We start from the raw sequence: 14701 nt of genomic DNA on the forward strand, positions 1-14701 counted from the left end.
CTTTATGTGTCCTGTGGTATCTGGCACCAAGATATTCGCAGCCGATCATTTAAGTCCTATAAGTTGCGAGATGGGGCTTCTATGGATCGGATTTTTCGTTGAAAATAATCAAAACAACCCTAGATGGCTTTTTCATACAAATAACAGTCTACTTGATGTAGATGGTGTCAGTTCATCTGATTGGTTGTACAATGAGTTTCTCAAAATTTTCAGTGAAAAAATTGACAATGTTTGCATAAATATTTGTAGTTCCTCTATGTTAAGTTACCTATTTTATAATAACCAGCCAGGAACACAAGTGATATTCAGCATAGCTCCTTTACTCAGGAACTGACATCATAACTCGTGTCACCCCTCATATGTCCGTACTACAACAGTAGCATCACACTGCAAGTTCCCATTACAGAACACCTCCAATGCTTGGTCAATGAGGGGTTAGAAAAGTTGGGTGCTGTGGATTGGTAGAACGCAGTTGTCTATCCCATTAAAAGCTGGGCTGGAGAGTATCCATTCTCCAGAGGGGTAGACCGATATGTCATCAAAGCTTTCAATTTCTCACCACTCCCTTTCCAGAGTCCTTTCACAGTAGCCACTGCGCGCTCTGCCTCCCCGTTTGCTTGTGGGTATCCTGGGCTGCTGGTGATGTGTGTGAAATCATATTCCCTGGCAAAGTTCTTAAAGAGTGCACAGCTATACTGTGGCCCATTATCTGACATAACAGTCTCTGGGATTCCATGGTGGCTAAACACCTCTTTTAAAGCCGCAATGACAGTATTGGCTGTGGTTACATTTAGACATGCTACTTCAATGTAACGTGAAAAAAAAGAGTACAACCAGAAGGTATATATATTTCTCCCAGAAAGTTAAGTCTGTACCCACTCGCTGCCATGGTCTCTCCGGCACTGAAGTGGTTACAAAGGCTCTCGGTGCTCAGCCCTGTGTTGTGAGCATGTGCTGCAGTTTTCCACCAGCTGATTGATATGCACAGACAGTCCTGGCCACCAGATGGCCCGGCGAGCCCTAGCTCGACACTTTACTATACCCTGGGGACCTTTGTGTTTACTGTGGAGGATTTCTTGCCTTGGGAATCACAATTCTCTGGCCCCTTAGGAGCAGCTCTTCAGCCACAGAAAGATTTTCTCTCTCAGGTCAGTATGGTCCCAGCTCTGGTGGAAGGGCATGTTTCTCATGCCACACAGTCTAACAGTATTGGATGAGTTGATGAGAGTGACCGAATCCACAGACACCTTAACGTTGCTCTCATTCTGGCTCTCCACCTCTGTGAATGTGTGTTTCATTGGAGCTCTTGATAATGTGTCAGCGGTTATCATTTGCTTACCAGGCTCACCATGTCGAAAGTGAACTTCATCAGCCTCAGACGGAACCGCAGTATTTGTGGAGGGAGTTTCTCTAGTGCTTTGGTGCTTTTCTGATTTTAGTCTAAACTTTAGACCCAAGAGGTGAGATGACAGCCTTTCACACGCCCACATGGTGGCTACGCCTCCTTTTCGATTTGGGCATAATGTTTTTCTGCATCAGACAGACTCCGTGAGATGAATACAACCGGTTTCCATATTCCATTTGCATGCTTTTGGTTCAGTGTACCCCCCCAAGCCAAAGGAAGAGGCGTCAGCGGAAACACGTCTCTGCTTTTGGGGAGTATGATGCCAACACACACTGTGAACTCTGTTCTGATTTTAATTTCTGAAAAGCCTCTTTTTGTGGTGATTCCCAGCTCCATTCAATTTTCTCACTGAGCAGATCTTTAATTGGACGGGTGTAGGATGCAAGGTGGGGTAAAAACGTACCCAGATAATTAGCCATTCCCATCACTCTCCTCACTCCATCTACCCCGGTTGTTTCAGGCATCTCCAAGATCGCCCTGACTTTGTCTGGATCAGGTGCAACACCGTCTGCCCTGATTCGATGCCCCAGAAACATCATGTTGTCTGCTGCAAACACAAACTTTTTGTTTAAAGTCAAGCCTTAATCTCTCAGTCTCTTAACCCTTGTGTGGTGTTCATATTTTTGTTATTCAGCCAGTTTTCGTGGGTCTGGTGGACCCGCTGCATTTTTGGGTTTTTAATTCAACACAATCAAAAATTATATCTTAAAATACTCAACAGATGTTTACTTCATTCCAATTACAAGCAATATAAACAGCATATACAGGGAGTGCAGAATTATTAGGCACGTTGATTTTCTGATCATATTTTTTTTCCAGGCACATTTGACCAATTCCAAACCACAGTAATCCTAATAACTACTATTGATTTAGTATTTAATAATGTATAAGTGATATATAATTGTTCATGAAGGCTGGAAATGAAAAACACCTTATATTCAGGTGTGCAGAATTATTAGGCATGTTTTCTTTTACAGATAAATTGAGCCAAAAAAGAGATTTAACTCAGACTGAAAAGTCAAAAAGTATTAAATGCCCATGAGAAGGATGCAATACTAATGCAATACTAGACATTGCAGTTAAGGCGTGACCATTGGACAGTGAAATGCTCGTTGGGTCAGCAGGGTCAGACAAAAACATGTGGCGGAGAAAAGACACCTGTTAACTGCAAAAGAATTAAGAATTAAGGTGAAGAATTAAGGGTGAAACCATCAGGAACCCTTTAGTCTCCAGCGCCACCATTTTCCAAAGCTGCAACCTACCTGGAGTCTCCAGAAGTGCAAGGTGTCAGGATCTCAGAGACTTCAGTTAGGTAAAGAATCCTAAAAAATGACCCCCACTAAATAAGAATCACAAGCTGAAGTGTTGTAAAATACATGAAGCTTGCTTTTTTATAGGCTTTATAGGTTTTATAGGTTGAGAATGACTCTTGAAGGACCAGCTCCTCATCCTCTAGTACCACTGTTTGAAGAATTCATCTTCCAGAATCTGGCAGTACGTTTTGGGAGTTCATTTTAGTCCATCCTGAAGTCCGTTTTGCAGAGATGGACTAAAAATGAACTCCCAAAACGTACTGCCAGATTCTGGAAGATGAATTCTTCAAACAGTGGTACTAGAGGATGTGGTACATTCTTCTCATGGGCATTTAATACTTTGTGACTTTTCAGTCTGAGTTAAATCTCTTTTTTGGCTCAATTTATCTGTAAAAGAAAACATGCCTAATAATTCTGCACACCTGAATATAAGGTGATTTTCATTTCCAGCCTTCATGAACAATTATATATCACTTATACATTATTAAATACTAAATCAATAGTAGTTATTAGGATTACTGTGGTTTGGAATTGGTCAAATGTGCCTGGAAAAAAAATATGATCAGAAAATCAACGTGCCTAATAATTCTGCACTCCCTGTATGGTTAATATTTTCTCTTTACCTTTGTTACATCACATTTAAGAATTGCAACCTCGTGTGGGAACGGCAGGGGTAGAAACAAAACTCACTCTTGTACTCTCTCACACTTACACACAATCTCTCTCTCACACGCACGCACACACACATTCATGCACGCACACACACACACATTCATGCACGCACACACACACACACACACCCATCACACACACACACACACACACCCATCACACACCACACACCACACACACACACACACACACACACACACACACACACACACACACACACACACACACACACACACACACACACACACACACTCACTTGGATATGTGGTGTATGGTTACTCTTCATAGGCATAATGGTTTTCTAATGTACAAACTGTATAATCTATCTCCCTACACTAACCCTACCCCTAAACCTACCAATCACAGAAAACTTTTGGCATTTTTTGAATTTCAAAAAAACACCATTTAGTATGTTTTAGTATGAGGACACGGATGTCATCATAAACCATGTTCACGTTGTAATACCCATGTCATTATACACATTTGTGTCCTCATAAACCATACACACACTAACAGCAGGCCCTGACAGGAGGAGGACAGAGTAAAGGTACACAGGACCTACAATTTCCACACTTTTATTAACCCCGGGTCCAGTGGACCCGAACATCCTGTGTGTAATATAAATGTATAGGGGGGGTGAACAGTGTGTGGTCATTGAAAATATGTTCTGAAATATATTCCTCACAGAAAATGAGCCAAGGCCAATGAGTCTCAGTTTGAAAAAATAATTAATCGTATCATTTTTCTTTTGATAAAAAATGAACACGGGTCCAACAGACCCGAACACCATACAAGGGTTAAGGACGTGATGCAGTCTCTCGTTGTGTTGCTGCATATTCTCCCCATAGACTAATATGTCATCAGCATGACACACAACTCCCTCACAATCTTCCAGCATCTGCGACATGCAACGCTGAAAATGCTCTGGTCCACTACGAAGATCTCTTGACCTTAACTATCAATTTTATGCCGAAGATACGCAGATTTCTATCCATTCAAGATCAGGTCATCATGTGGACATTGTGCATCTTTCGCACCATATAACTGAGATCAAGATTTGGATGTCTAATAAATAGGGTCTTTAAATAAATGGATGGCTTTAAATAGTTCTAAAATGGAAGTTATTCTCCTCGGCTCTCCTCATCAACTGCAAAATGATGGGTCTCTTACTTTGAAACTCCAAGGCAACACCATCAACAGACAAAGCAAATTTAAAAATCTTGGTGTCATATTTGATGCCACGCTGTCATTTGAGCCATTTGTGCAGAATGCGTTTTTTTCACCTCATAAATATAGCATGTTTACGTCCTATGTTGTTCTTCTCAGTTGCTGAGAGGTTGATAAACTCTTTTGTCTCAATTGACCAACTTCAATATTTACAAAATTTGCTTCTGCTAGAGTTCTGTCTGGGGTCAGGGCTGGTGATCATATTATCCCTGTCTTAAGAGTCTCTGCACTGGCCTTTCTGTCAGGTACCGTATTGATTTTAAAATCCTTATGTTATCATATAAGGCTTTGCATAATCTGAACATTGCCTAGAGCATAACACTGCCTCTGTCGGCCTGTCAGACTAGCCATCGCTCACCACGAACATCAGTTAACCTAATTTGGGTTCATCGGTTGTCCTTCCTTGCACCACTTTTGAACACTGCATACTGAGAAAACCCCACAATACTTGCCTGTTTGGAGTTGCTCTAACCCAGTCGTTTAGCCATCACTATTGGGTCCTTGTCAAATACACTCAATTTACTCTTTTTGCTTTCTCACTTTTCTTGCTTCCAACACATGAAATTTGTTGAAAAAAACTGTTTGCTTGGTGCCTAATACTGTATATTCCACCCCTTGGTAGGTGCCATGGGGGTTATGCGCAACAAACTTCCGTATTCTGTAAATGGGTCTCATTGCTTCCGGTTCAGGTCTTTTTTGTATATGCTTCATTAAAGGGTTACTTCAGCGATTTAGCATTAGGCTTTGTATCAGTAGAAACCCGGTAGTATATTCAATTATGGTACTCCCCACCCCCTCATATCCCCCTGAGATGAGAGAATTATACATTTTATTTCTGGAAAAAATCCTCCGATAATGCAAATATCGTCATTTTGCCTCATCTGAGGATTTTTTTGCCAGAGACTATTGACTACAGCCAGTAGAAGGAGCTAGTTCCGCATGTTTTCAACCCGCCCATAGGGGTGGGATCTGACTCACAGAATGTAAATGCATTTGTAATGATATGATCTATGTTATTCACTTTACATGTCAGTGGTTTTAATGTTATGGCTGTTCAGTGTATAAAACACAGAGGTTGCATAATTTCCTCCTCAGATTTTTACATTATGACTACAAACACCAAAGTTGAAGCACCATGTTTTGAAACTGGTAAACTGCAACACCAAACTGGATTACAGTTCCAATAGGGTCATAAACAATAAGGGAAAAAGCTGATGTTCTGATGTGGCAGTTTCATAACAGTTGGTGTCATTCATAGGCTCATCTACTTCGGTGGATACGGGTGCAAAACAGTCAGAGAGGTCAACAACTGCAAGAGCTTTATGGTTGATGAGGCTTCCTGGGTGAGCAGAAAGATCTTGGAAATAAATTTACAGCTACAGTTATTGTACAGAAGAACTGGACTTTATCTAGACATCTCTTTAAAGGCAACAATCGGATCCGAATTATTCCAGTTTTGGGGTTGGAATAATGAGGTACATATGTTTGAACCGGAGTCAGCTTCATGGACTGAACCACAAACCCAGGTAAAAGAGCGAGGATAGACTAAGAAATTGGATATTGCAAATGTGTTTTTTTTTTCCTTTTTGTCTCAGCCATAAAAATTGATAGATGACAATATACATTTTCTTGTTTTCCTGCTGTCTGTATCAACTTCTCGCAGGGCCAGCCTCCAGAACCCCGGGCGTCACATGCCAGTGCTACTTTAGGTCATAAGGGCTATATCTGTGGAGGTCTGGTAAGACCTTTAAACCTTGATCTTTCCAAACTGATTTTGTTTGTTTTAAAGGAACACTCCACTTTTTTTGGAAATAGGCTCATTTTCCAAGTCCCCTAGAGTTAAACAGTTGAGTTTTACCATTTTTGAATCCATTCAGCCAATCTTTGTATCTTGCTGTAGCACTTTTAGCATAGCTTAGCATGCATCATTGAATCAGATGAGACCATTTTCATCGCGCTCAAAAATTACCAAAGTGGCGCAATGATATTACGGCAGCGCCTGAAAATAATGAATGGGGCTATCGAATGTGTGTAAATCAAGTCTTTGCTCATAATAGGCAGTAGGAACAATATTATTAGTCTAAAACTGCAAAGTGGCTGAGTTAAACAGGGCAGGGGACTGTGAATTTACAAGATTTGAACAGCTTCCTCAACTAGTCAGGTCAAGCGAGGCTTTGGACATCAATGAGATGATTTCTCGATACACGCTCCGAAGCCTCGGCACAGAACGTAACATCACTATTATTTTGTACCATAGAAACTGTAGATAAACAATACCGACAATTCCACAAGTTTCTTTTAATCAAACTATACACTACCTCAACAGAACTCTACAACAAAACTACTAACATTATACTGTAGGAACAAAACGCTCGAGCAAACCCCCCACACTCAGTGATTGCATTTCTCAGGTAACATTAGCTAAAGACAACAGTAGTGCTTTTTCAATCTGGTCATTCAAGCTAACTAAAAATAATAATGTTATACTTACAGCCACGGGTGATGAAACACTTGGTCCTGTCAGCCTGCTGAATATTGTTGGGATGGCCGTATCCTTCAGATGCCTCATATGCCTTTTCCCGAACTCATTCTTCTCCCTTTTTTCATTGCATATCAGCAAAATGTCCAAACATCGTTGTTATGTTTAACACAGACCATATTTTACTTATAAACTAAAAACCCCATTATAAAAACCCAGAATAAAATCTTGAGTATTAGGGTGTACTCACATTAGATGATCTGAACCGTGCCCGGGCACGTTTGACTCCCAAAGTCCGGTTCGGTTGACTAGTGTGAGTGTTCTGTAACATGCCCGGGCGTGGTTCGTTTCCCAATATGCGTTCTTGTCTGTACTTGTGTTCTCATGGACTTGTGAAACGTCATCGGTCGCTGCCGAAGTACTGTTCCAATTCAAAGTTCACATCTAGCCAAGAACAGTTCAAATCCCCAGATGTGTCCTTGATCCGTCCCTTTTATCGAGGATGCATCGAGAGGTGACTTGTGTGGACTCGAGACAGACAGGTATCCCAGAATGCATTTCGCACCAACCAGTAAGCTCAATAGCGGATGAGAAACCCAGCATAATTTAAAAATACTACAGTTAATGTGTCACAAAATGTAGTTTTAAGACTTTTTCAGGTGAGAATGCAATTGTTTAAAGCTCAAATCTGTGGTTTATTTATAAAGATCGAGCCTATTTGAAAATTGTATCTGGCGTTTTCGGAATTGTGAGCTCCAGTCGATCAGCAGCCATTCCTCGGCTATTCCTTCTGCCCTCTGCCACTGGCTCTGATGTCTCTGTAGTGGTTAAACATGAGATAATTTGTCTTGTGTAGATCTAACGGGCGATCTTTGGTCTCATGAATATATCATTTGTTTCCTTGCAAATCGGGCAAAGTGAAGTTTCATAACTGTATATTTTTAGGCTATTTAACTTTACCGTTGTAGCCTATTAGTGCTGACTTTATGTTTGACTGAATTGTTTGCTTTTTCTTGTATACCTTTTACTTATACTATTTTAATGGCTATTATTGATCGTACATAAACTGACATTTAACAAAAAGAGACGGGGTTGTGTTTTGTCCGTTCATTTTAATACAGTGATAATCATTTATGCACACTTGTCTGAAACGTATATTAATGTTAAATTTAAATGTAAACGAAAAGAGGCAGGGTTGTGTTTTAGATTTCGTTTTGTTATAAATATAGCCTACATAAAGTTAAGATAATCAAGGTATGCACTGCCTGAACCACATTTGTGTCTGGCTATTAATTTAAGATTTGTTTTAATTAAAATGAAAAGAGGCAGAGTGGGGTTTTATGCCCCATTTCATTTTATTGTGGACTAAATTATACATACAGAGATAACCGGAGTGAGAGCGAGCTGAGTGACGCTATCAAGAATGCTGCTGTACCATTAGTAGAATTACTGGACTTGTGTCCTCCCGTCCTCGTGAGTTCGTCCTCCCGAGTCGAACTTGACAAGTTTGAACTACCAAGGACGCAAGTCAGAAGTTTGCGTACTTGGTATTGAGAAACAGCCTAAAGGTGCTTCCTTTCCTTGCGTCTTAGCTCCACCCCTTCAGGATGCGATGGAAGGATGCAAGGAAAAGACTCAAGGACGGAGCAATTGAATCAAGTGAAATTATATAGCATCACTCCCTTTAGCGTCCCTTCAAAGCTGGATTTAGCTTGTACGTCGGGATTCTTGAAAATTAGAGATAATTATTTATATTTTAATAGTTTCAACCTCCACAAAATACCACATTTGTCCATATTTTTTTTCATATTACCAGTTATTATTAACAATTAATTATTCCCAGTTATTAACTGCTTTTTATTTGTTGTATAGTACAACAGTTTGTTTAATTTTCATTTTCTTGTGCTTTGATATAATTCTGCAACTGTCCTACTACAGTTGTTGTAATTTAACATACATTTGTGTCTTGTACATGTAAACAATAATGATAATCATTAAAATAAATATAGCTGCAGGCAGCAATTATTGGGGCCAAGCGAAAAGAAGACAATCAGACCAACTGCAGCTATGAGCCATTAAAGACCAATTAAGATAATTTTAGGTAAAATAGCTGTAAAATTATAAATGGTCGAAAGTGATAAACCATTAAATCATTATTATTGACTATTTATAGTCAACCGCAACCGCAAGCAGTTCTGTGGGCTGCAGTTCTATGGGCTGCCATAGACTCCCAGAGCAGAAGAAGAAGAAGAAGAATAGTAAGAACGCCAACACACCTTTGGTGCTTGGCCCCTAATAATTCATAAACTGTGGCAAGATGTGAAGGGGGGGAATTTATACATTCGCCATGTTTAGTCGATAGAACACTTCCGCAAAGGAAACACCGGTGTATCCTCGCTCATGATTCCTCAGGAAGCCTCCTCACTCCTTGATCCTCGCCTCCTCGCGGTGCAATTAAAGAGTTGAGATGTCATACAAGCAGAGGTTAAATTGGGCCGAAAAACGACCAAATAAACACAGAAATATATCAAAAGTATTCGAGTATTCACATAAACATAGTAGATGTAAGCACTGTGGGCGTTCACACACGAAGAGGATTTATACTCATCAGTTGGTCAACCTCACAGTGAGAGCCCTGCACAATTAATTCCATATTGCAACTTATTTATTGTTTGCTGCATAATTGTTTGTTTTTAGTTATGGACCTAATAATTACTACTGTTGACATTTTATTGGGGAAAAAAAAGCTTTTTAATAATAATTGTATATAATTTTTGACTGTGGCTCTTTTGGAAAAATGCATTTACCAAAAATGAAAAAAAAAAAAAACACACACACTTTGGACAAAAAAAGTTCCCAACCCTTTTCAGGGACACAGACGAAAATGAAAAGACTACAGTCAAAGCTCATCTTTAGGGGGGTATTGTCAAATAATCTACTGCCCACTGAAATGGTTTGGAAAGCTATTTATTATTAATTTTTTGGCCTTCAAACTTATTAAAAATGCACATAATGTAGATCAGAGAAATCAAATTTTTCTCGGGGGACCATTCCCCCGAACCCCCGTAACTACCTAAAATTTGGGACCTCACTGATTTTAAAAACCCTGCTTATGGCTCTAAGTGAACTGTAAAGTATTTATCTTTGTTTGAATAACTACTCAACCCTACCTTACACAGTAATACTGGAAAAAGAGCCCCTTTGGTGTAAAAACACATTAAGTATTTTTCCGGCGCGATTTTGAATGACCATTCACCGTAAATAAGGGCTCCCCCTCCCTACAAAAGCCAATTTAACCACTGCATACAAGATGGCTGAGCTCGATCCATTTCTGGGTCATAGGATGGAGGAGCGAGGAAAGGAGGGATATTGAGAAGCACCCAAAGCCGGCAACCTTAGCCGTAAAAGCGTAATGCTTAAAATCTAATCTGAAATGTGGTTTTATACACACTGTAGTGACCAGTAATCAACAGCTAATAGAGCAATTTGTGTCTTTTTCCGCTCAGTAAAGCACATTCCACAAACATTGCAGTCCTACTGTACGTTTACTAGCGATATAACACTAAATATAGGAAATGTATTCACAAGACAAGTGTGCTAATCCACAAGAAACTGTGTGCAATGTAAACTGTAACTGACTGTCATAAAACTCTGAATACTGGCCACTGATGTCACTGACCCAAATATTTCAAATTTCACTTTAACATTCTATGGAGTCTGTCCAAATGACATGTAACAGGGTGGATGTTTTTGCTAACAAAGCCCATTCCTAGTTAGAAATAGAAAATAGAAAAAGAATGACATGCTAGCAGAAGATTTGCATTTAGGAAAAAACTATTTAGATGCATAAAACATATTAAATTATAATAATAATAATAATGTCTGCTACAAATTGGAGTTATGTTTTACATTATTAGATACGTTTTCTAAAAATGGGAAAAGAGAGAAGTTTGTTCTTGGAGTTGCTTTCCCTCCAAGGGAATGGTCACTTCTAGCAAGATATATATACAGCGAATTCTCTCATGAAACTCTAAATGGCTCAGAGCGGCTGATGGGTCCTTACCGCAACCCGATGATATTTACATTCAATTCAATTCAAATTTATTTGTATAGCGCTTTTCACAATACACATTGTTTCAAAGCAGCTTTACAGAAAGTGCATTTCATAAATGTACATTGAAAAATGTTAGAAAGAGAATGTTAAAGCGAAATCTTAGAAAAAGTTAATCAATCATGTATTAATTTAGGCCATAAAAACGCTGGCGTTGAGTCATCTCTTCACAGGCGTCGAGTCGTCTCATCACAGGTGTTGGGGCATCTGAAGTCTCCATGAGAGGCTGGATACAAACTGGAGCTGACGAACTAGTTACCTCGGGACTAGTGTCCCGAGATAACAACAGAAAAGCAGATGGGAAATAATTAGCATAGCTGCTGTTCAGAATATTAATGCTTTTGATCCGATTTAACTGTAGTATAAAAGGTAATTATAATGTGAATGCTTGGCTAAAGAGATGCGTCTTTAATCTAGTTTTAAACTGGGACAGCGAGTCTGAACCTCGAACAATATCAGGAAGACTATTCCAGAGTTTAGGAGCTAAATATGAAAATGCCCTCCCTCCTTTAGTGGACTTAGATATCCTAGGAATGACCAGAAGCCTCGAGTTTAGTGATCTTAAAGAGCGCAATGGATTGTAGGGCGATAGAAGATCCGTTAAATACACTGGAGCTAAACCATTTAGGGCTTTATAGGTCAGTAGCAATACTTTGTAATTGATACGGAACTTAATAGGTAACCAGTGTAGAGATGATAAAATTGGTGTTATATGATCATATTTTCTTGACCTAGTAAGAACTCTAGCAGCTGCGTTTTGGACTAACTGTAGCTTGTTTATTGATGATGCAGGACAACCAGCAAATAAAGCATTACAGTAATCTAGTCTCGAGGTCATGAATGCATGAACTAACTTTTCTGCATCAGAAATAGATAGCATGTTACGTAGCTTAGCAATGTTTCTAAGGTAACATATGAAATATGATTTTCGAAAGACAAGTTGCGGCCTAATATAACACCCAGGTCTTTTACTGTAGTGGATAAAGTGACAGGACATCCTTCCAAGTTAAAATTGTATTGTGAGAGGTTTTGTGGGCAGTTTTTTGGACCAATAAGTAATACCTCCGTTTTATCTGAATTTAATAGCAGAAAATTACACGTCATCCAGTATTTAATATCTTCAACACACGCTGTCAGTTTAGATAATTTAGCGTTTTCATCTGGTCGTGATGAAATATATAATTGAGTGTCATCAGCATAACAGTGGAAATGAATTCCATGTTTTCTTATGATATTACCAAGTGGCAGCATATATATTGAGAATAGCAGAGGGCCTAACACCGATCCTTGCGGCACATCAACTATATGGCACAGGTGTATTGGTTCATGTCATCTGCAGCCAATGAGCTTGCTGCTCAACATTTAAATAGCTGCTTAGCATTCACTATAGCAGTTCCTCTGAAACCCTCCACCTTCCCCAGCTCCACCTGTATAGATCTGCTATGTGTAATTTTATATACTCTATTTGTCCTGAAGCAGTTTGCCTGTCTGTCAGTTAGCTGGTGATCCACTGACAGATGGAGGTGGGCACAGAGAGCTGGGTTAATTTGGACAGGATGAGGTTTGGGATGGTGTTTGAGGCCGAGCTGAAGTGCACAAACAGGATCCTCGCACAAATCCCTGATTTGTCCCAATGTTGTAGGATATAATGCAGTCCCATGCTGACTGTTTTATCCACAGACCTGTTTGCTCGATAAGCAAACTGCAAGGGTCCAGTAATGTCTTTCAGGTAGGCCAGCACCTAGGTCACTTCATGACCACAGATATTAGGGGTTTATATTTTTGGGATGGGGATGATGGTGGAGCATTTGAAGCAGGAAGGAACTTTGCACAGCACCAGTGATCTGTTGAAGATAGGGGCCAGCTGGTCACAGGATTTCAGACAGGCTGGTGTAACATCATCTAGGCCTGGTGTTTTCCTTGTCTTATGTTCCCAGAAGAACCGACACACATCATCTTCACAGACCTGAAGGGTGGAGAGGGGGGGGTTGCTGGAGGTGTTGATGGGTGTATGGGGAGAAGGTCGGAACGGATGTGGGGTGTGAGACAGGGTTTTTCAAACCTGCAATAAAACTAATTCAAATCGCCGGCCAGTTGTTGATTCTCCACACTGCTGGGGGATTGTGTCTTGTAATTAGTAATGTCTTTCAGGCCATTCCCCACTGATGCAGGGGTCGTTGACTGAAAACTGTTTTTTTTTTTTTTTTAGCTTTTCAGAGTAGTTCCTCTTAGCCAATCTGATCTCCTTTTTCAGTGTGTATTTGGCCTGTTTAAACAAGACTCTGTCCACATTCCTGTAGGCATCTTCTTTGGCCTGATGAAATTGTATGTGTTTTGCAGTGAACCACGTTTTGTCATTGTTGTAAGCTAAATGAGTCCTGGTAGGGATGCACATATCCTCACAGAAACTGATATATGATGTTACAGAATCCATGAGCTCTTCCAGGTAGGTGGCAGCAGCCTCAAAAACACTCCAATCAGTGCATTCGAAGCAGGCTTGTGCATCCTGCTCTGCTTCCTTAGTCCATCTTTTTACAGTCCTTATTACAGGTTTAGATGATTTTCGTTTTTGCCTGTAGGTCAGTATAAGATCAGAATCGGACAGTGTTTTAGTGTTCCACACACAAGGAATTTTTCTTGGTGCTGAAGCTTCCAGTGCACATATACAATACAATACAATACAATACAATACAATACAATACAATACAATACAATACAATACAATACAATACAATACAATACAATACAATACAATACAATACAATACAATACAATACAATACAATACAATACAATACAATACAATACAATACAATACAATACAATACAATACAAATACAACAAGAACATAGTAATACAAATTCTAAGAATAAAAATATGAAAACATTTATAAAAAATAAAAGGCCACAGTTACGTTTAGTCAGAATAAACGTGGGGGATTTTACTGTTCAAGAGGGAAATGGCCTTTGGGAAGAAACTGTTCCTATGCCTAGATGTTCTAGTGGCCAGTGATCGGAGTCGCCGTCCTGATGGTTATAGTTCAAACAGGTGGTGTCCAGGATGGGTGGAGTCTGTGATGATTTTACCTGCTCTCTTCCTCACTCTGGAAGAGTTCAGGTCCTGGAGGGTTGGCAGGGAGGCACCAATAATCCTCTCCGCAGTCCGGATTGTGCGTTGTAGTCTCCTGATGTCTGATTTGGTAGCAGAACCAAACCAGACAGTGATGGAAGTGCATAAAACAGACTCAATGAGAGCCGAGTAGAACTGAATCAGCAGCTCCTGTGGGACGTTGAACTTCCTCCGCTGACGAAGGAAGTACAGTCTCTGCTGGGCCTTTTTCACAATGGAGTCAATGTGATTGTTCCACTTCAGCTCCTGAGAGATGGTAGTGCCCAGGAACCTGAATGACTCCACTGCTTCCAACAGTGTTGTTCATGATGGTGAGTGGGGGGAGAGCTGGGCTGTTTAGGGCTGGGCACTGATACTATGAGTATC

At 40.0% G+C, this 14701-nt stretch overlaps 1 protein-coding gene across 2 annotated transcripts in view; it reads left to right on the plus strand.

Annotated features, from left to right (window-relative positions):
• LOC307116922 (kelch domain-containing protein 1-like) overlaps positions 1-14701 on the plus strand; it is an 89261-nt gene that overhangs the window by 13788 nt on the left and 60772 nt on the right. For both annotated transcript variants that reach the window (XM_079801441.1, XM_079801442.1), the window contains 3 exons: positions 5876-5960; positions 6045-6143; positions 6281-6355. In XM_079801441.1, the coding sequence (XP_079657567.1) occupies positions 5876-5960; positions 6045-6143; positions 6281-6355 (259 nt within the window). The remainder of the gene's footprint in view (positions 1-5875; positions 5961-6044; positions 6144-6280; positions 6356-14701) is intronic.

Source organism: Gobio gobio, assembly GCF_949357685.1.
Source record: "Gobio gobio genome assembly, chromosome: 20".
Taxonomy (NCBI): domain Eukaryota; kingdom Metazoa; phylum Chordata; class Actinopteri; order Cypriniformes; family Gobionidae; genus Gobio; species Gobio gobio.